This window comes from Erpetoichthys calabaricus, chromosome 17 (genome assembly GCF_900747795.2).
Source record: "Erpetoichthys calabaricus chromosome 17, fErpCal1.3, whole genome shotgun sequence".
Lineage (NCBI taxonomy): Eukaryota > Metazoa > Chordata > Cladistia > Polypteriformes > Polypteridae > Erpetoichthys > Erpetoichthys calabaricus.
In genome coordinates this window covers 10,486,878-10,510,806 of record NC_041410.2, presented here as the reverse complement: position 1 = coordinate 10,510,806, position 23,929 = coordinate 10,486,878, and the positions used below count along the sequence as shown (strand labels likewise).

General features: G+C 41.5%; 1 protein-coding gene across 2 annotated transcripts; it reads left to right on the top strand.

Moving 5' to 3' along the window:
• The first annotated feature begins 1,551 nt into the window (after positions 1–1,551).
• On the top strand, positions 1,552–23,150 carry LOC114667752 (resistin-like gamma). 2 transcript variants are annotated; one of them, XM_051920736.1, is made up of 3 exons: positions 1,552–1,677; positions 21,425–21,502; positions 22,912–23,150. In XM_051920736.1, exons 1-3 carry the CDS (start codon positions 1,587–1,589, stop codon positions 23,043–23,045), a joined length of 303 nt encoding a protein of 100 aa, XP_051776696.1. In that variant the 5' UTR covers positions 1,552–1,586; the 3' UTR covers positions 23,046–23,150. The 2 variants fall into 2 exon arrangements, with proteins under 2 accessions (XP_051776696.1, XP_051776695.1); XM_051920735.1 differs by lacking the exon at positions 1,552–1,677 and adding an exon at positions 17,778–17,903.
• Positions 23,151–23,929: the final 779 nt, after the last annotated feature.

The window sequence follows — 23,929 nt, the reverse complement described above, 5'->3', positions numbered from 1 at the left end:
TGCAGAAACATCTCAAGGATGATCAGGGGAAACAGGATGCACCTGAGCTCAATTTGGAGCTTCATGGCAAAGGCTGTGAATACTTATGTACATGTGCTTTCTCAGTTTTTTTATTTTTAATAAATTTGCAAAAACCTCAAGTAAACTTTTTTCATGTTGTCATTATGGGGTGTTGTGTGTAGAATTCTGAGGAAAAAAATGAATTTAATCCATTTTGGAATAAGGCTGTAACATAACAAAATATGGAAAAAGTGATGCGCTGTGAATACTTTCCGGATGCACTGTAGGTGATATGACAGAAGTATGTTGTTATTGTTCGACTTTAAACTTTAAGTCAGAGACTTGTAGATCGTCTAATTCGTGTTGCCATCAGGGAAAAGTAGTGTTTCTTCCAAGTGAAGAGGAATATCCATGAGAATTAAAAGATTTGTTGTTTGGTGAAAGTGAAATCCACAAAGGGTCTGAATACTTTTAAGAATGGGAGATTTCAGGTTCTGAGTTTTAATAAGCTTGCACACCTTTCTGCAAACATGTTGTCACTTTTGCCATTATGGGTTATTGAGTGTAGATTGATGGGGAAAAAAACGTCAAATGTATCCATTTAAAATTCAACTACAACACAATAAAACGTACAGAAAGTGAAGGGTCCTGAAGACGGTAGCGAGTCTGAGTATTTATTTTAAAAATCTTCAGTGTGGCTTCTTTACATTGGCAGACACACCCCAAGGTTGACCTGACTCATTGCCAAAATGCCTTTTTAGAAAGTGAACTTCTTTATTTTAATGCACACTCACACATATCTCATCACTTTTACTGATAAGGGGGAAAAAAAGTAAAGACACCCTCTGAGAGTATAAAATAAAAAAACAGCAAGCTGTAATCGGAGAATTGGAGACTCTCACCTGTTCTGAGGTAAGACTCTGGAATTGTGCCGAGCGTCCTTTATTAGTTCACTTTATTTTTAATTCCGTTCAGCATCATTTAAGAGTGAACAGAGATGGACTGCATGGTACAAAAATTGCTTCAAAATTTGAGAACATAAGAAATTTGACAAACGTGAGGAGACCATTTAGTCCATCAGACTCATCTGGTAAGCTCTTAGCTAAGCTGTCCCAATGGCTCCTCCAGGTACGTTTTAAAGATTCTCAAGGCTTCTGCTTCAGCTCCATGGCTCAGCTGATTTGTTAACGAATAACATTTGTATGAAGTAACTTACAGGGTGGTCCAGATCTAATTATGCAATTTTCATTATGCTATAACTTATTAAGTTTATTACATAGAGAATTCACAAAAAATTATTTTTGTTGCCGATAGATGGCAGCACCTGCCCTGCATTCGTTTATTGCAAGATATTTCAAACAATTCTTTTGCCTTGCACTGTTTTCCTGCATTGCATTAAAAGTTGCATAGTTAGATGTGGACCACCCTATATATTCCCCTCTGCTGGATTTGCTCTTTGATATTAGTTAATGTTTTACAAGTAATGACTGCAGTAGTCACTCACTTTTTATTTCAACCTTGTGCTGTCAAATCAGTAAATTTATATCTCATCTTGTTTAGGTAAAAATAATCCAGAGACCGGCACAATGAAGATGATCATATGCCTACTGGCCCTGGCGCTCGTGTGTTTGGATGAAAACGGTGCTCACGGAGATATAAGCAACAATTTGCCATTAAGTAAGTAATAGAGATTTACAGTTAGTAGACAATGAGATGCATACACTGTGGGTATTCTGGGTACGTAACTCGTAACAATAACATCAGACCGGTTTAGTTTCGTCATAGACTGAGGCACTGGGGCTGTCACACTACGGGAGGTGGCTGAGGTTTCTTAAAATGATGTAACTGAAATCACTCGAAACGTTACGTACTTATACTTCTTCTTCTTCTTCTTCTTTCAGCTGCTCCCATTTAGGGATCACCACAGCGGATCACCCTGTCTTGTACATCATTTTCTGCCACACCGACAGCCTTCATGTCCTTCCTTACCACATCCATAAACCTCCTCTTTGACCTTCCTCTTTTCCTCTTGCCTGGCTGTTTCATCCTCAGTATTCTTTTCCCGATGTACCCCTCACCTTTACTAAGCACTTCCCTAAACCATCTCGGTCTCGCTTTTCTCACTTAGTCACCAATCTCTCATACCTGTATTCATCCATCCATCCATTTTCCAACACGCTGAATCCGAACACAGGTTCACGGGGGTCTGCTGGAGCCAATCCCAACCCACACAGGGCACAAGGCAGGAACCAATCCCGGGCAGGGTGCCAACCCACCACAGGACACACACAAACACACCCACACACCAAGCACACACTAGGGCCAATTTAGAATCGCCAATCCACCTAACCTGCATGTCTTTGGACTGTGGGAGGAAACCGGAGTGCCCGGAGGAAACCCACACAGACACGGGGAGAACATGCAAACTCCACGCAGGGAGGACCCGGGAAGCGAACCCAGGTCTCCCAACTGCAAGGCAGCAGTGCTACCCACTGCGCCACCGTGCCGCCCATACCTCTAATATTCTCTTTCCTAATCCTGACTACCATTGTTACTCTGAGGGAAAATTGTAGCATCTTCAACTCTGCCACTTATAGTTCTGTCTCCTGTCTTTTTGTCAGTGCCCCCGTCTCCTAACCACACAACACAGCTGGGCTCACTACCCTTTTATAGACCTTCCCTTTCACTCTTGCAGTTACTCTTCTATCACAAATCACTCCTGCCACTCTGCTCCACCCAGTCCACCCTGCCTGCACTCTCCTCTTCACCTCTCTGCCGCACTCTCCGCTGCTTTGCACAGTTAAAGCCAAGTATTTAATAAAAATAATAATAATAATACATTTTATTTATTTGTAGGCACCTTTCTAAACACTCAAGGACACCGAACAATAGATAAAACACAGATTATAAACAAAGTAAAATACAAAAATTAAAATCAGACAGAGCAATTGTAATCAAAGAGAAAAAGCAGTCTTAAACAAACGAGTTTTAAGTTTAAATTTGAAAAGTGAAAATGATTCAATATTTCTAAACTCAGATGGTAGTGAGCTCCAGAAAAACTGAATGCTCTGCTCCCCATAGTGGTAAGACTGGCAAAGGGACAGTCAAGTGGATGGAGGAAGAGGATCTAAGGGTATGGAAGGGAATGGCAACATGGAGGAGGTCAGACAGATATGGAGGGGCGAGGTTGTGGAGAGCCTTAATAGTTAGTAGGAGAATTTTGTATTGAATTCGGAACTGAACTGGAAGCCAATGAAGCTGCTACAAAAAGGGAGTGATATGGTGAATAAAGGGGGCTCTAGTAATGATGTGGGTGGGCAGCTGAATTCTGGACCAGTTGAAGCTTATAAAGAGATTTGTGAGAAAGACCAAAGAAAAGGGAATTGCAATACAGTAATCCCTCACTTATCGCGGGAGATAGGTTCCAAGGCCGACCGCGATAACTGAATTTCCGCGAAGTAGGGACACCATATTTATTTAATTATTTAACGTGTATTTTGACGTTTTTAAACCCTCCCTGTATTGTTTACAACCCACCCTTTACTCTATTAATAACAGGGACAACTGCTAAGCAATATGAAATTGGTAGATAAGTTTACACTTACTTATAGCGAAGTACACGTAGCTATATATGACGTGATGATGGTGATGAATATGCTGCGCAGTAAAAATGATGACGATGAAGTCGATAATCCCCTGAATGCAGTAGCAGGAGCACGTTAATGCTGAATGAGTGAGATGAGACTTCCTGGTTAATGCAGCACTCCGTCGCTGAGCCAATCAGCAGCACACAGGAACTTAACTGCGTGCTCTGATTGGGTAGCTTCTCAGCCATCCGCCAATAGCATCTCTTGTATGAAATCAACTGGGCAAACCAACTGAGGAAGCAAATACCAGAAGTAAAAAGACCCATTGTCCGCAGAAACCCGCGAAGCAGCGAAAAATCTGCGTTATATATTTAGATATGTTTACATATAAAATCCGCGAAGTCGTGAATCCGCGAAAAGTGAACTGCGAAGTAGCGAGGGATTACTGTAATCAAGACGAGAAGTGACAAGGCTATGAACAAGGATAGCAGTGGTGTGGGGAGAATACGATTAATGTTACATAGGTGGAAATATGCAAACTGGGAGATGTTATTGATGTGGGACTGAAAGGATAAAGTTCTGTCAAGGATGACAGCTGTAGGGAAGGGGAGGCAGAGGAATTATCAATAACAAAGGAAAAATGATCAGTTTTGGATAATGTTGCTTTTGTACCAATGAGGAGAACCTCAGTTTTGTCACTTGTTGTTATTTAATTTAAGAAAATTTGAAGAAAACCAGGATTTGACTTCTGCTATGCAATCAATAAGTGAGGAGGGTGGAAAGGAAGCAGTAGGTTTGCTAGTGAGATAGAGCTGGGGGTCATCAGCATAACAGTGGGCGCTAATGTTATATTTAAGAAAGATATTACCAAGGGGAAGGAGGTAAATAATGAAAAGGAGGGGTCCCAGGACAGAGCCCACCTGAAGTAACAGTGGTGGGTTGGGATGTGAAAGTTTTAAGCTGAACAAACTGAGTGCGGCCTGAGAGGTAGGATCTGAACCAGTCTAGTGGAGTGTGGGTAATGCCAATCAAGATAATCTATTGAGAAGAGTCATGTGACAAATAGTGTCAAAGGCTGCACTCAGATCAAGGAGGATGAGAATAGGAATTAAACCAGAATCAGCTGCCATAAGGATGTCGTTAGTCATTTTTATAAGTGCCGTTTCTGTACTGTGGAGGGGACGAAAACCAGACTGGAACTGTTCATACAGATTATTTTGAGATAAATGAAAATGAAGTTCAATAGCCACTATTTTTTTCAAGAATTTTGGAAATGAAATGTACATTAGAAATAGGACGAAAATTACTAAAATTAGTTGGATCGGCACCAGGTTTTTTCAGTATTGGGGTTATTGCAGCAGTTTTAAAAGATGAAGGAACAGTACCAGTAGTGTGAGAAGAGTGGATTATAGCAGGGACCAGAGAGGGGAGGCAGGCTTTGACCAGAACTGTACAGAGGGGGTCCAGTTGACAGGTGGATGGCTTAGACTTACAGACAAGATATGAGATTTCTGAGAAGGTAGGAAGCTGAAAAGAGGAAAATGAGTGAGTTGGTGGGTGAAATGCAAATGAAGTACCGGAGGAATCCATACAGAGAGACTGATGAATCTTCTGGATTTTTCCATTAAAAAAGGACATAAGGGAATTGCAAACTTCAGCTGAGTAAAGGTGAGAAGATAAAGAATCCAGGGGTTGTGTGATATTGTTAAGTAGTGAAAACAATGACTTGGTGTTTCCTTCATTGGAAGAAATAATGAGAGTATAATAGTTAGATTTGGTTTGGGCAATACATCTACCTTCACCACATCTGCTCCTTGCAGTCACCCCCTTCCACCACCTTGTACTCCATCTTCCTCCTAATGACTCTCATTCTCCTTCTCTCCATTGCATACCTCCACCTCTCCAGGTCCATCTCAGCCTGCCGTCTCCTCTCACTGCAGATCACAATGTCATTCATGAACATCACAGTCCATGGACACTCCTGTCTGACCTCATCTGTCAACCTGCCCATCGCCAGAGCTGATCCTTGATGCAATGCCACTCTCACCTTGAACCAGGCTGTCATTCCCACCACACACCTCACCGCAGTCATAGTGTCCTCATACATATGTATATGTATGTATATACTGTATGTGTGTATATATATATATATATATATATATATATATATATATATATATACACACACACACAAATTATCAATAAGTAAAAAAAATATATATATTTATACACACTAAGGGGCTTTGTCCCCTGCTCGCTAGCATCTTTGAGGTTCTGCAGCTGCGTATGGGGATACAGATGTACATTTTAAACGGATTGCTAGTTTCCTGGGAATTGTTACATTTGTATAATAGAACTAACTATTTTACATTACAGTGAGTAATTAACCATATTAAAAAATAGTAAAACGTAATAATTTGAAAGTAAATTATGTTTCATGTTGCATTAGAGGTGTTCGTTGCGTTATACGATTTTGTTCTGTTTGGATTTGAAATTAACATGGAAATACTTTTTAAACTTACACTTTTACTGTAAAAGTAAAAAACATTTTTTTAATATTTTTATTTTATTAATTTTCATTGTAATCATTCCATACAAACAGATCAATTTATAACCCAACAAATTTGAAGACAAATCAAACCCCACCCCTGAGAAGGAGAGCTTAGCTAAAGGAAAATTGCTTTAAGCTTTTTAATAAGGCAACATTAGACAAAAGAAGGGGAGAAGTAAATATCTATATAAATAAGAGATGGAGAAAGGAGTTAAATGCAATAATAGTTAATTCTCTTATTCTAAAATAATATTGATTAAATCCTGCCATGTTTTGAAAAAATTTTGTACAGATCCTCTAACTGAAAATTTGATTTTTTCCAATTTCAAATAATATAAAACATCGGTTTCCCACTGACTTATAAGAGGAGCATTAGGATTCCTCCAATTTAACAAAATAAGTCTGCGTGCCAAGAGTGTAGTGAATGCAATCACCGTTTGCTTGTCCTTCTCCAATTCCAGTCCATCTGGAAGGACACCAAACACAGCTGTTAGTGGGTTAGGAGGGATTGTGATACTAAGGCTGTCTGAGAGGCACTTAAAAATTTTTGTCCAAAATGATGTTAGTTTGGTGCAGGCCCAGAACATGTGACCCAGTGAGGCAGGAGCTTGGTTGCAGCGCTCGCAGGTTGGATCCTGGCCTGGAAACATTTTGGACAGTTTTAAGCGAGACAGATGAGCTCGATATATAATTTTTAGTTGAATAATTCTATGCTTTGCGCATATAGAACTCGAGTGAATTCTCTGCTTTGCTACCTTCCACTCCTTTTCTGATATATTGATTAAGAGATCTTCTTCCCAATGTCCTCTTGGATCTTTGAAAGGTAGGGACTCTAATAAGATTTTATATATTGCGGAAATAGTGTTTGTTTCCTCGGAATTGAGCAGTATTTTTTCCAGCATTGTGGAGGGTGCAAGGTGGTGGAAATCGGGCAATTTCTGTTTAACAAAATTTCTAATTTGAAGATAGTAAAAGAAATGTGTAGCTGGGAGGTTAAATTTTGAACGTAATTGTTCAAAAGATGTAAATATGTTGTCTATATAAAGATCTCTGAGCATTTTAATCCCAAAACTTTTCCAGGTATTTAAAACTGGATATACTTGCGAAGGTTGAAAGAGGTGGTTCTCTTGCAGAGGTGCCACTGATAAAAGATTTTCCATCTTAAAATGCTTCCTAATTTGGTTCCATATTCTGAGTGAGTAAAGCACAATTGGGTTATTAGTATATTTGCGATAACTTTCATTTATTGGAGAGCAGAGCAGGGAATATAAAGAAGTACTACAGGATTTTACTTCTATTGCAGACCAAGCCTGTGTATGTTCATTTATTTGTGTCCAGGTTTTTATGGCTTGTATGTTTGCTACCCAGTAATAAAACTGAAAATTAGGTAAAGCCATGCCACCTTCTGCCTGAGGTCTTTGTAGGGTCGCTCTTTGGATACGTGGGTGTTTTGAGTTCCAAATGAATGAGGTTATTATTGAATCTAACTGTTTAAAAAACGATTTATTGATATATATTTTTTATTACAAAAACATTTTTTTAATTAAATTTTCGTCAATATCACATTGAATTTTGATTCTGTGTTTGGACTTACATCGTGACAACGCAACATATAACTGCCCGTGATTGAATTTCGTTTCTTTGTCTCTATTAAATAAAATGACTTTTTCAAATGTTTGTCTCTATGATTTGTTAATTGTCTTTGCAAAAGTTTTTCTAACGGGAAACTGTAAATGTTTTAATACAAATAGCATATCAAGATCTCCTTTGTTGTCTGATGTTATCCCCTGCAGATGTACTACATTACCTTTCTTGGATACATCCTTCTTTCAACAGTAATCTGTGTGGTGGAAGACCAGATGGTGTTAATGGTTGTAAATATTCTTCGTGATATTGTTTTCATCTTCCTCACCATCACCACCAACTGTTTCAGTATAGTCTATTGATACGCATTTAAACAATTTGCCGTGTAACTGATCGACAATTTTCACGTTAATATCGTTTGACTTCATCGTTTCTCTCTGCTTGGATTACCCGTGTACTCATTTCTTCTGTTGATAACACTTTGGGATGAAATTCTTCAATAAGATTTGGACATAATACGTCTTCTTTAATTGGGAACTTAAAGTGAGGAAAACATAAAAATTTATAAGAACTGAAAGCGCAGGAACTGTGTCTGACAAAAGTATTCACATGAATGAGAGGTGGGAGGACTGTGGGCGAGGTTCAATATGGTTGAGTGGAGGACGGGACTTGAAAAAATCTCATGACCAAAGTCTCGTCTCAGGGTTACCTTTTATGATAGAGAGATATAAATACATACATATATACAAACTAGCAATAACTAAAATATATATATATATATAGTTTTGTTGCCATTTGTTGCATTTTGTTCGTGGTTATCTGCATCTTTCGTTCTTTGAAACTTGGTGTCCCAGTGATCAGCACTGTTGTCTCACAGCTCAGGTCACATTTTTGGCCTCAATAATCTAGCTTACTGTAGCCAGCAGACACTTCTCTAGCTCTCCGAGACATTTAAAGCACCATTGCACCATTATAAGTCACAAAACTTGTTCAGTTCCTCCTTCTCCATTGATTTCAATGCATTTTGTGGAGTTTGGTGAAGTTTGTGAATATTTCTGTGATTTCGTGACGCTCAAAGCGAAGTAAACTCAACTCATCACTTAGAGAGCCTCTAACTTGCTTTTTAATGGCTGATAATCATTTGAAACTTTCACTGGCAGGTATTTCATGAATGCTGGCTATGTGTGTGTGAGTGTATGTGAGTGTGTGTGGGTGTGTGTGTTTTTCCCATTGCCTCTATTAATATACTGTGTCTGTGTTTATTTCCCTTTCAGTTATGCATTACGTTAACAGAGTAACTCTGAGCTGCATATCAGTATATTCTAGAGGAACGTTTGCAACCTGCCCAACAGGTAAGAGAAAAAAATGATGTTTTTCTAATTGTGTAATGATGAGGACACAGCACCATGTATCCAAAACAGCGTGGCTGTTTACATGAGTGCCAGAATGGTAAATGAGGGGCTAAATATGATGTCATAGGTCATCAAAACATAAGGAAGACACGCAAAAACATTTAAAAAGCATCTGCTCATCATGTAGGACGCCCCCACTCGCCCTCCTCTCACCACTTTGGGTCAATGGCTCTGACACTCTCCTCTACTTTTTTCTTTTTTTCATCTTGATGTCAGTAATAGCCGGCACAACTCTTCTTCCATCAGCAGAGTGTCACATCCTTTAGCTGTGACATTGTTAGCCAGGTGACATTGATCAAACACTGTCACTTATTGACTAGGACACTATCAACGCGCCAATCGAACAGGCCGTATGGAGTTAGGGTTACGGTTATATATGTTGCTAGATGTTTATGGTTTTTCTTGCATGACCTGCCCACAACATTTCAAAGGGATTGAAATCAGGGCTTTGACACGGCCACTCCATAATCCTCCATTTCTACATTTTGAGCCATCGGATTTGCTACTGTGTTTCAGATCCTTATCATGTTGAATGGTCCCTTTCTGGTTCAACTTCAACTTTTGGACAGATGGCTTCATGTTCTCCTCAGGCACACTCTGATTTGATGCCCACTTCATAGTTGACTTGATGACTGAAAAGCTGCTCAGGCCCTCAGGCAGCAAAGCAACCCCAAACCAGAACATTTGCACCACCATTGCTTCACAGCTGATGTGATGTTCTTCTCCTGAAATGCTGTCTTCATTGTGCCAAACTGTTACTGTGGCCAAACAGCTCTGTCTTTGATCCATCTGTCCAAAGCACGTTGTTCCAGAAGGTCAGGTCTTTACCCAGATGTTTAATGTCAAATTGTAGGGTCACTGAAATGTCATCTTGGGGACAGCAACGTCTTTTTCCTGGTTCACCTTGCAGTCAGGTCAAATCTGTGCCACCCACTTCTGATTGTCGACACCAACTGCAGCCGCAGGAGTGTAAGGCGAGTTCAAGCACGGATAAAACGTGTGCCAAAAGGAAATCTCTCAGACCAAAAGTTTGTTTTAAAATATTTAGTGAAAATTCAAAGCAAACAATCCACACAAGAATAAAGAAAAAACTTGTTACACACGTAGAATAAAATGCAAAAAAAAGAAAAAATGTATCTTCTTTAAACTTAACTTTTCTTGTAGAACTTTAGTTGTTTCTATACTTAAAGATGCTTAACTTCTTCTTCTGTACGATTTAAACCTACGGCGCAGCACTTTCAGCTGAGTGCTTTGTCTTACATGTTACTTGACACACAAAACACACACACAAGGTATGAAAGGCTCAAAAGGCCCAGTTTAAAACCGTGTGCCCTCTACACCTTACACATGGCAAGGCTGATCACTAGCTGAGAACAATGTTCAGAGAAGCTAGAAATAGCTAGAATACACCAATTCAATTCAACTTATGGGGGTTATAGGAACCTCCCATAGATTATGCACTAACATTTAGTAAAACATTTATGTATCTTATGTAACTAGGAAATGGCTCTTACACCAACTTTGCAAGATTTACCTGCAGATCCCACAATGAAATTTTAGGATTCCAGGAGATTCTTTTAGTATCAAATAGTCAGATCTTGGGCTGAATTTGCTGAGCTGGCCAGTCCTGGACAAATTATTAATTATTTGAAATCGACACGTCTTGTAGACGATTACCCTTACAGTGGAATGACAGATTTCGAAGGATTTGGACATCTTGGTAAATCCCTCGCCAGACTCCTTGGCATCCACAACCTTCTGCCTGAGGGCCTCAGAGAGCTCTCCTGATCTTGGTGTGATGACAGCACACTCATCATAAAATGACAGGACCTTCACATCCTTAAATTGGTTGAAATGAGCTTGAGATTGATGTTATTTATAAGTATACAGTATATGAACATTAACATGACATTCTGTATTTGCCTTCATGTAGCTCTGCACTTGAGCCCCACCACTTAGACAGCAGGCCTTGGTGCTGCTCACCCAGAAGACAGAAATCACCAGGAGTCGTCTCACCATGGAGGTTCTCTTTCTTTTTTAGGTTACAATCCGACTGGCTGCGCCTGCGGGTACGGCTGTGGATCGTGGGACATTCAGAATGAGATGACCTGCCATTGTCAGTGCGCTAACATGGACTGGACGACTGCCCGCTGCTGCAAACTAAACTTCCACTAGAATGGTGCCACCTGAATATGTTCAATGCCAAGAAATTCATTCTGTTCCCTTATTTCTAGTTATGAGTGAAAATACAAATCATTTAAATCCTGCATCATGAAAGAACTGGTCAGCTTGTCCTTATTTGGTTATCGGTGTCACTTGATGAAGTAATGTGGGGAAATGACAAAGCAAAGACGTGAAAACAAGTCTAAGAGTGATAATAATAGAATGATATGAAAGGCACGATAGATAGATAGATAGATAGATAGATAGATAGATAGATAGATAGATAGATAGATAGATAGATAGATAGATAGATAGATAGATAGATAGATAGATCCACACACACATTACGTTGGTCTGAACACACATCAAGTTGACTATAAAGGAAGAAAATTAAACAGAAACAAGATTTCTGACTTGGCAGTCCTCGTTCCAGTGATGTGCTACACAGGAGTATTGCTGTTGGTATAAAGGAGCCCCCATTGTGTTTCTTCACACTCTTCTACTGAATAATTCATTGGCTGAAAGTCCTCAGTGTTGGTTTGTCACAGAGAGAGGACGTGCAGCGTTGTTCAAAATGACAATTCTCTTTGCACCAAGAAACAAAGTTCTCCCCCTGACTTCTCTCCTCTGTCTCATCCCTCTCATCAATACACCCCCACAAGTGTACAGTATATACAGTAAGTGATGGAACTTCTGCAAGTGACCTGACCTAGTGTCAGTCAGCCATTACCCAACCCGCTGAATCCGAACACAGGGTCACGGGGGTCTGCTGGAGCCAATCCCAGCCAACACAGGGCACAAGGCAGGAACCAATCCTGGGCAGGGTGCCAACCCACCGCAGGACACACACAAACACACTAGGGCCAATTTAGAATCACCAATCCACCTAACCTGCATGTCTTCGGACTGTGGGAGGAAACCCACGCAGACACGGGGAGAACATGCAAACTCCACACAGGGAGGACCCAGGAAGCGAACCCAGGTCCCCAGGTCTCTCAAATGTGAGGCAGCAGTGCTACCCACTGCGCCACCATGCCACCCACTTTAGGGACCTTCAAAGTTCAAATTGTTGAAAGAATAATCAGAAAAAAGTGCATTTAAGTCAGAAAACCAAGCTAATGAAGTCCCATCATCACAATCCTGGCCAGAAGTTAAGAGTATTGTATCCTTCCACACTCAGTCCTTTAAGGGTAAAGCAGCAGTGTTATGATGTTTCTGAACTATCAAGGCAGCAGTCAGGAGCCTCATGGGTGATGTTTGCTAAGGATGAGTGTTTGGAGATGTCAAATGATGAGCTTCATCTGCTAAAATGGCCATTCCTTTTTCCGAATCATCAGAGAAATGAAAACTGATTTCTTTGCAGCAATGAAAAATAAGGAGGATTCCAGCGTTAGATGACATTGCTGCTTTTACTCAATGACAGCAGGTCCATCTCCCAGTTATGTTGAACTGAGACCAGCTAAACAAAAAAATGAGAATGGGCAGCTCCTTACAGATCATTCAACATGGCCGTCTGCTCCAACTCAGAACAACAAGTCAGAGGAAATGACTTCAAGCCACCGCCTGGACTGCTCATGTAGGGGAAGTAAGGCCCACACCCCACACCCTCTTGTTACATCCCAGAGGGGTCAGCCATGGGGCAAGGAAAAGGACATGAAAATAATTTGATTCCTCTTGTTATGAACTGCAGTCTTCTTTCATTTTTATTAGAAACAAACTAAGAGCACAATGGCTCAGTATAGCGAACCTGCACCACGACTTTGGAGAGCTAACTGCCTAGTCCTCGCTCCAGGTTGAACACATTTATACACGGTGCTCCCTAGGGGGCATTGCAGATCCTCAAACACCTGACACAAAGCCTCGGACACAAATTTAGCACTCATCAAAAGGATTTTTATTGTGGGAAACTCTTCCTTAAAGTAAGCGTTTCCAACGCCACAACCACAGTTACCATTACAACAATACTGTTGTCTCTGCCTCTTTCTCTTCCTCTCTTCAGCACCTCCAGTCCTCACAGCAAGCGCTGTCCTCCTCCTCCTCCTGACACTCGCTCCTGGAGTTGAGGCAGGCAGCCATTTTTTTATGTGAAACCCAGGAGTACTTCCGGGGTCCCATAAATGTGGCCTGAGAGTTCTTCCAGGTTAGACTGGAACCTGATAAAACAAGGCTCACAACTTCTCTCTGCGCCACCTGGCGGTGCCCACGGGACCCAACAGGACTGAGACAAAGAACTCCCATTCCCATGATGCCCTGTGGGATCTCTGGGGGACTGCCACAACCCAAGGGGGTTGCCATCTTGCAATGAGGGGGAGACAATGACCTGTGTATGCTGTCTCCCCCTGTCCTTTGAGGCTGAGGGTGTCTCGGCCAGGCAAGGTTCCCACCCATCCTCCCAACACTCATCTGAAAATCCACTCGCAGTTGTCTAAAATGTCTTTGTATGCTGTAGCATTAATTGCCTCCCTTCACTGGAACCAAGGGGCTGAGCCCAAGCTCTGCCATTATCCCTCCTTCATCAGATTCTTCAGCAGTCACTAATGTAGCGTTCTCCTGGCATCTGCCAAAAAACTTTGTCCATCATACTGCCAGATAGTGAAGGGCCTTTCATTAGTCCAGAGAACACGTTTCCACTGTTCCAGAGTCCAATGGTGTGTTCTTTACACCCCTCCACCCAACACTTGACATTGCACATGGCGATCTTAGGCTTGAGTGCAGCTGCTCGGCCATGGAAACCCACTTCATGAAGCTCCAGATGTTCAGTCCTTGAGCTCATGTTGCTTCCAGAGGCAGTTTGGAACTCTCCTGTGATTGGTGCCACACAGGTGGGCCGTTTTGATAGCCTACAGCACTCGGTGACCCCACCGAATCAAAAATTGAAATCTTTCCTTCATAGAAATATTCAGATCCTTAATTCAGCTCTTTGTAGAAGCCCCTTTGGCAGCAATTCCAGCTTTGATTTTTCTCAGGTTAAGTCTTTATAAGATTTACATGTCTGGTGTCAAATTGGTGGATTCAGATTATGCTTTATGTCTCCTTGGATCATTTTTGATTCTTTTATTTATATTGATTGTGTGCATCATTATTTATTTTTGATTTTTTCTGTGTTCAGTATGTAAGATGACTCTGTGTTTTGTGGGTGGGCCACCCATCAGTCACCGCCAGGAACTGGCCACTACCTTACAGATCCTTAGGGTCTTCCACAGTTGCTGGTAGTTCATTTCAGATACACTAAGGAGTGGTGCTATTTGTGAATTTAATGTGATCTTCGATGATTCTTGGGATTCCATATTGAGATTTTTGGCATTATTATTTTGTCAAATCATATTGTCTTTGTGCTCCATGGAACTTATTATTATTGAAGAACACTTTTTGTGAAGGATAAATCTCTCTATTATAAAAGGAAATCCTGAGACAAGACTTTCTCTGAGATAATTTCAACTCCTGCGAGAGAAAATTTCAGGTCCTGCGAGACGAGACTTTTTGCCAAGAGATTTTGACAAGTAAGTCCCGCCCTCCTCTCAAACATTTATAGCCACGCCCACAATCCACTCACTTCTCATTCCTGTCGATGCTATCGTCAGACACAGTTCCTGTGCTCTCAGCTCCAATCGGGGTCGGAAATAAAAGGCAAAGAGTAGAAAACAAAGTAGAACATCGTAAAGAGGTTCAAAAACGTTTGCACGATACACATGCAGAACAGGTGAGAGATAATAAAAGTACTTAAATTCAAAAGTCTCAAAAAACGGATAGTAAAGATCACATTAGCTCTAAGAAATGGAAATTATTACTCGGCGAAATAACAAAACAGCGAAAAGAGATTGAATATATGGACATAGGTGATATGACAGAAGTATGTAGATATTGTTCGACTTTAAACTTTAAGTTGGAGACTTGTGGATCGTCTAATTTGTGTTGCCATCAGGGAAAAGTAAAGTTTCTTCTCAATGAAGAGGCGTATCCGCGAGTATTAAAAGATTTGTTGATTGGTGAAAGTGAAATCCACATACAAGAGCAGCAGAGACGGGAAGTGGCTGGTGTGTAGTGCAGGCCGGGTTGTTGGCAAGCAAAGTGAGCAGGGGGCAAAGCCCCCTAGTCTTTCATATTATAAAGATTCTATGGGCCGTCTGGGGTTTTTGACAGGATTTCCCCCTCTACTATGCATTTTTGGAACTTACATGCTTTGGGACTCAAGGTTCAAGGTTGCTTTATTTAGTCATGTTTACACAAGAAAACATGAAATTTGCTTTCACAGATACATCTAATAGATAGAATAGGAAAGGCACTATATAAAAGATAGATAGATAGATAGATAGATAGATAGATAGATAGATAGATAGATAGATAGATAGATAGATAGATAGATAGATAGATACTTTATTAATCCCCAAGGGGAAATTCACAAATAATAAAAATAATAATAAGACAGAAATGAAACAAAACAAACAGAGACAAGACAGGTGAAGGTAAGGCAGTTTGATGACGCATATTTACACAAAAATTGTTACAGGATACATATCAAACCTTAATCATTTTCGCTAATATTTCTTATTAAAAAGTTGTATGGCACTAGGAAGAAAGCAATGTCTAGAGCGATTTGTGTGGGTTTTCAAGAGTGACTCCTAGTTCATGACACCTGGATTTGGGCAGTTTATCCCTTTTTGCTTTCACGCTCCATTAAATTGGACGGGATGCGTCTTCTGTAAACAGCCATCTTCAGTTTTCTCCACACATTTTGGACACACAGTCTGTGCTTTGGCTGAGCCACTGAAGGACACTCAGGGACTTCACCTGGAGTCAGCCCAGGGTTGTCTTGGTTGTGTGCTTTGGGTCATTGTTGTGCTGACAGGTGAACCATTGCACCAGTCCCAGTTGGCATGCACTTTATAGCAGGTCTTCTTTGAGGACTTCTCTCCATTTGTCTGCGTTCATCCTTCTCTGAGTTCTGACCAGTCTCCCTGTCCCTGTCTCTGAGAAGCACCCCATAGCACGACACAGCCGCCATCATTCTTCACTGTAGTGATGGTATTAGGCAGGTGGTTTAGCAATGCTTTGCTTTTGCCAGACACAGTGCAGGGGATTCTGCCCAAAAGAGTTCCATTTTTGTCTCATCACACCCGAGAATCTTTTTCCTCAGAGTTCTTTTGGCAAACTCCATAACCATAAACACCTGATTGATGGAGTGCTGCTGAGATGGTCGTCCTTCCGTCAGGTTCTCCCATCTCAGAAGTGGACTTTTTTGAAGAAACCATTAGGCTCTTGCTCATCTCCCTAACCAAGGCTCTTCTTGCTGGCTGGATGACCAACTCTAAGACGAGTCCTGGTGTTTCCAGACTTCACAATTCTTGATCCCACTGTGCTCCTGGAAGTACTCAACGCTTTAGAAGTGGTTTGATCCCCTTGTCCTGATCTCTGCCTCACCACAATTTGATCGGGGAGGTCCACTGAGAGTTCCTTGGATGTCATGGCTTGCAATGTGAATTGTGGGACCTTCTACACATAGGGACACGGGTGCCTTTCTACACAATGTCCACCAATTCAGTTGGCCACAGGTGGAATCCTGTCAAGTTCTAAACACATCTTAAGAAGAAAACAGCAAACAGGATGGACCAGAGCACTATTTGGGGTGCCACAACAAAGGGTCTGAATACTTTTAAGAATGAGAGATCTGAGGTTCTGATTTTTAATAAACTTGCACACCTTTCTGCAAACATGTTGTCACTTTTGGGTTATTGAGTGTAGATTGATGGGGAAAAAATGACAAATGTATAAACTACAACTACAACACGATAAAGCGTGCAGAAAGTGAAGGGTCCTGAAGACGGTAGCGAGTCTGAGTATTTATTTTAAAAATCTTCAGTGTGGCATCTTTACATTGGCAGACACACCCCAAGGTTGACCTGACTCATTGCCAAAATGCCTTTTTAGAAAGTGAACTCCTTTATTTTAACGCACACTCACACATATCTCATCACTTTTACTGATAAGGGGGGAAAAAAAAGTAAAGACACCCACTGAGAGTATGAAATAAAAAACCAGCAGGCTGTAATTGGAGAATTGGAGACTCTCATCTGCTCTGAGGTAAGACGAGCGTCCTTTATTACTTCATTTTATTTTTAATTACATTCAGCGTCATTTAAGAGTGAACAGAGATGGACTGCATGCTACGCAAATTGCTTCGAAATTTGAGAATATAAGAAATTTGACAAACATGAGGAGACCATTTAGTCCATCAGACTCATCTGGTAAGCTCTTAGCTAAGCTGTCCCAATGGCTCCTCCAGGTACATCTGAAAGGTTTCTGAAGGCTTCTGCTTCAGCTCCATGGCTCGGTTGTTTTGTTAATAAATAACATTTGTATGAATGACCTTGTAGTCCTCTCTGCTGGGTTTGTTGGTTGATATGTTATGGTAGTAATAACTGCAGTAGTCACTCACTTTTTACTTCAACCTCATGCTGTCAAATCAGTGAATTTATATCTCAACTTGTTTAGGTAAAAATAATCCAGAGACTGGCACAATGAAGATGATTGCATGCCTACTGGCCCTGACGCTCGTGTGTTTGGATGAAACCGGTGCTCATGGACATCGAGACAAATATATGCCATTTCGTAAGTAATAGAGATTTACAGTTAGTAGACAAAGAGATGCATACAGTGTGGGTGTTCTGGGTACGTAACTCGTAACGATAACATCAGGTTTCATCATAGACTGAGCCACTGGGGCTGTCACACTACGGGAGGTAGATGAGGTTTCTTAAAATGATGTAACTGAAATCACTCGAAACGTTACGTACTTATACTGCTTCTTCCTCTTCTTTTGGCTGATCCCATTTAGGGGATGATCCGTCTCCATCTATCCCTGTCTTGTACATCATTTTCTGCCACACCGACAGCCTTCAGGTCCTCCCTCACCACATCCATAAACCTCCTCTTTGACCTTCCTCTTTTCCTCTGGCCTGGCTGTTCCATCCTCAGGATTCTTTTCCCGATGTATCCCTCACCTTTACTAAGCATTTCCCTAAACCATCTCAATCTCACCTTTCTCACTTGGTCACCAAACTGTCATACCTGTATTCGCCCTCCAATATACTCATTGTAGCATCTTCAACTGTGCCACTTATAGTTCTGTCTCCTGTGATTATCACAAATCACTCCTGCCACTCTTCTCCACCCAGTCCACCTTGCCTGCACTCTCTTCTTCACTTCTATGTCGCACCCTCCATTGCTTTGGACTGTTGAAGCCAAGTATTTAAATTCATCTACCTTCACCACCTCTGCTTCTTGCAGTTGCACCCTCCCACCACCTTGTACTCCGCCTTCCTCCTACTGACTCTCATTCTCCTTCTCTCCATTGCATGACTCCACCACTCCATGTTCATCTCAACCTGCCGTCTCCTCTCACTGCAGATCACAATGTCATTCACGAACATCACAGTCCATGGACACTCCTGTCTGACTTCATCTGTCAACCTGTCCATCACCACTGCACACAGAATGAGGCTGAGAGCTGATCCTTGATGTAATGCCACTCTCACCTTGAATCAGGCTGTCATTCCCACCACACACCTCACTGTAGTCACACTGTCCTCATACATATCCTGCACCACCCTCACATACTTTTCTGCTACTCCCGACTTCCTCATACAGGACCATAACTCTTCTCGTCACACTGTAATACGCTTTCTCTAAGTCCACAAACTCGCAATGTAATTCCTTCTGATCTTCTCTGTACTTCTCCATCAACACTCTTAAAGCAAACATCACATCTGTAGTACAATTTCCTGGCATGAAACCATATTGCTGCTCACAGATCACCACCTCTCCTCTCAGCCTGGCATCCATCACTCTTTCCCATATCTTCATGGTGTGGTTGATCAACTTGATATCCTTGTAGTTACTGCAGCTCTGCACATCTCCCTTTTTCTTGAAAATTGGTACTAATATACTTCTCAGACATCCATCCATCCATCCATTTTACAACCCGCTGAATCTGAACACAGGGTCACGGGGGTCTGCTGGAGCCAATCCCAGCCAACACAGGGCACAAGGCAGGAACCAATCCCGGGCAGGGTGCCAACCCACCGCAGGACCTTCTCAGACATATTTTCGCTTTTCAAGATTTTGTTAAACCATCTACAGTCGTATGAAAAAGTTTGGGAACCCCTCTTAATTCTTTGGATTTTTGTTTCTCATTGGCTGAGCTTTTAAAGTAGCAACTTCCTTTTAATATCTGACATGCCTTATGGTAACAGTAGGATTTCAGCAGTGACATTAAGTTTATTGGATTAACAGAAAATATGCATCATAACAAAATTAGACAGGTGCATAAATGTGGGCACCCCAACAGAGATATGACATCCATACTTAGTTGAGCCTCCTTTTGGCCTCTAGACGCTGTCCTCCTATAGCCTCTGATGAGTGTCTGATTCTGGATGGAGGTATTGTTGACCATTCTTCATACAAAATTTCTCCAGTTCAGTTCAATTTGATGGACAGCCTGCTTCAAATCATCCCATAGATTTTTGATGATATACAAGTCAGGGGTTAGGTGCATTGGCGGTTCTAAATTGTCCCTAGTGTGTGTGTGTGTGTGTGTGTGTGTGTGTGCCCTGTGGTGGGCCTGCGTCCTGCCTGGGGTTTGTTTCCTGCCTTGTGCCCGGTGTTGGCTATTATTGGCTCCAGCAGACCCCCATGACCCTGTAGTTAGGATATAGCAGGTAAGATAATGGATGGATGGATACCCATACAGTATATATATTGTGGCACGTGGCTGGGGGTGGTGCCCAGCCGGGACACCCAGGAGGACAGGAGGAGGGCTCATTCCTCCTCCGGACCACGAGGGGGCGGCCGCCCTGGTTCCTTTTAGGGCCACGGGTGCAGGGCTTGGAAGCCCAACCCTGTAGGGGCCCGTGGTCTCCGCCAGGGGGCGCCCCCATGCCTGAAGGACTTGGAACCCCAACACTTCTGCCACACCAGGAAGTACTGGGGGGAAGAAGATTGGGAACACCCGGAGGGCTTCCGGGAACACAGCCGGCACTTCCGCCACACAGGGGAGTGTCTAGGGAGTGTCGGGGATCACCTGGAGCCCATCCGGGCACTTATAAAAGGGGCCGCCTCCCTGCAGAGAAGGACTGGAGTCGGGTGAGGAGTGGACAAGGTTTTGGAGGCAGGAGAGAGGAGGCGGCCTGACGAGCAGGCAGAGAGAGTGAGAGAGGCCTGGACTTTGGGGAGATTGGTGCTTTGGCACTGGGTTGGTGCACTTGGACATTGTAAATATAATGTACAATAAACGTGTGGTGGACTTGAATATGGTGTCCGTCTGTCTGTGTCCGGGCAGCTTACCACAATATATATATACCTGTATATATATATATATATATATATTATATATATACAAATTAGCAATAAGTAAAAAACATATATATACTGTATATATAAATAAATACATACAAACTAGCAATAAGTGAAAAAATATATATATTTATACACATAAATGTGTACATACACTAATTAGCAATAAATAAAAAATATATATACATTTATACACATATAAATACATACATAAATATATATATAAACTAGCAATAAGTAAAAAATGTATCCATATATATTTTGTTGCCATTTGTTGTATTTTGTTTGTGGTTATCGTCCGTCTGCGTCTTTCGTTCTTTGAAGCTCGGTGTCCCAGTGGTCAGCACTGCTCTCTCACAGCTCAGGTCACATCCTTGGCCCCAATAATCAGCCTAACTTTCTGTGGTCAGCAGACTCTTCTCTAGCTCTCAGAGACATTTAAAGCACCATTGCAATATTACAAGCCACTCTAAATTTCTTCATTTCCTCCTCCTCCATTGACTTCAGTGCATTTTGTGGAGTTTGGTGAAGTTTGTATATATTTAATATGAATATTTCTGTGATTTTTGTGTAGCTCAGAGTGAAGTGAACTCAACTCATCACTTAGAGAGCCTCTAACTTGCTTTTCATGGCTGATAATCATTTGAAACTTTCTCTGGCAGTTATTTCATGAAAGCTAGCTGTGTGTGTGTGTGTGTGTGTGTGTGTGTGTGTGTGTGCATGTGTGTGTTTCCATTTCCTCTACTAATATACTGTGTCTGTGTTTATTTCCCCTTCAGTTATGCAGTACGTTAATAGAGGAACTCTGAGCTGCACATCAGTACAAACTCAAGGATCATTCGCAACCTGCCCAACAGGTAAGAGAAAAAAATGGCAGAGATGGAGACGCACCGCCTAGCACTGTGCAGGGAGATTTTTATACACTGTGCAATGATGAGGACATGGCACCAAAATGGCGTGGCTGTTTTCATGAGTGCCAGAATGATAAACAAGGGGCTAAATATGATGTAATAAGTGATCAAAATGCAAGGAAGACATGCAAAAACATTTAAAAAGCATCTGCTCATCATGTAGGACGCCCCCACTTGCCCTTCTTTCACCACTTTGGGTCAATGGCTCTGACACTCTGCTCCACTTTCTTCTTTTCTTCATCTTGATGTCAGTAATAGCCATCTTGACTTCATCTTCCATCAGCAGAGTGTCACATCTTTAGCTGTGACATTGTTGCCAGGTGACATTGACCAAACACTGTCACTTATTGACTAGGACACTATCAACGCGCCAATCGAACAGGCCGTATGGAGTTAGGGTTAGGGTTATATGTGTTGCTAGATGTTTGTGGGTTTTCTTGCATGTCCTGCCAACAACAATTCAAAGGGATTGAAATGAGGGGGTTGACACGGCCACTCCATACTCCTCCATTTGTACATTTTGAGCCATTCCCTGGTGGATTTGCAAAGCAACCCCAAACCAGAACATTTGCACCACCATTGCTTCACAGCTGATGTGATGTTCTTCTCCTGAAATGCTGTCTTCATTGTGCCAAACTGTTACTGTGGCCAAACAGCTCTGTCTTTGATCCATCTGTCCAAAGCACGTTGTTCTAGAAGGTCAGATCTTTGCCCAGATGTTTAATGGCAAACTGTAGCATCGCTCAAATGTCATCTTGGGGACAGCAAAGGCTTTTTCCAGATTCACAATGCAGGCAAGTCAAATCTGTGCCACCCACATCTGATTGTCGACACCAACTTTGCAAGATTTACCTGCAGATCCCACAATGAAATTTTAGAATTCTTGGAGATTCTTTTTGCATGAAATGGTCAGATTTTGGGCTGAATTTGCTGAGCTGGCCAGTCCTGGACAAATTATTAATTATTTGAAATTGACATGTCTTGTAGACGATGATTACCCTTACAGTAGAATGACTGATTTCAAAGGATCTGGACATCTTGGTAAATCCCTCGCCAGACTCCTTGGCATCCACAACCTTCTGCCTGAGGGCCTCAGAGAGCTCTTCTGATCTTGGCGTGAAGACAGCACACTCATCAAAAAATGACAGGACCTTCACATCCTTAAATTGGTTAAACTGGCTTTGAGATTGATGTTATTTATAAGTATATGAACATTAACATGACATTCTGTATTTGCCTTCATATAGCTCTGCACTTCAGCCCCACCACTTAGACAGCAGGCCTGGGTGCTGCTCACCCAGAAGACAGAAATCACCAGGAGTCGTCTCACCATGGAGGTTCTCTTTCTTTTTCAGGTTACAGTCCGACTGGCTGCGCCTGCGGGTACGGCTGTGGATCGTGGGACATTCAGAATGAGATGACCTGCCATTGTCAGTGCGCTAACATGGACTGGACAACTGCCCGCTGCTGCAAGCTAAACTTCTACTAGAATGGTGCCACCTGAAAACATAAGTTGCCAAGAAATTCATTCTGTTTCCTTATTTCTTGTTATGAGTGAAAATTCAATCATGTAAATTCTGCATCATGAAAGAAATGGTCATCTTGTCCTATTTGGTTATGGATGTCACTTGTTGAAGTAATGCATGGAAATAAAGCAAAGACGTGAAAACAAGTCTAAGAGTGATAATAATAGAATGATATGAAAGGCACTATATAATAGATAGATAGATAGATAGATAGATAGATAGATAGATAGATAGATAGATAGATAGATAGATAGATAGATAGATGTGAAAGGCACTATATAATAGATAGATAGATAGATAGATAGATAGATAGATAGATAGATAGATAGATAGATAGATAGATAGATAGATAGATAGATAGATAGATAGATAGATAGATAGAGTGCATCTGGAAAGTATTCACAGCACATCACTTTTGTTATCTTACAGCCTTATTCCAAAACAGATTAAATTCATTTTTTTCCTCAGAATTCTACACACAACACCCCATAATGACAATGTGAAAAAAGTTTACTTGAGATTTTTGGAAATTTATTAAAAATAAAAAAACTAGACAAAGCACATGTACGTAAGTATTCACAGCCTTTGCCGTGAAGCTCCAAATTGAGCTCAGGTGCATCCTGTTTCCCCTGATCATCCTTGAGATGTTTCTGCAGCTTCATTGGAGTCCACCTGTGGTAAATTCAGTTGACTGGACATGATTTGGAAAGGCACACACCTGTCTATAGAAGGTCCCACAGTTGACAGTTCATGTCAGAGCACAAACCAAGCATGAAGTCAAAGGAATTGTCTGTAGACCTCCGAGACAGGATTGAGATCTGGGGGAAGGTTACAAAAAAAATTTCTG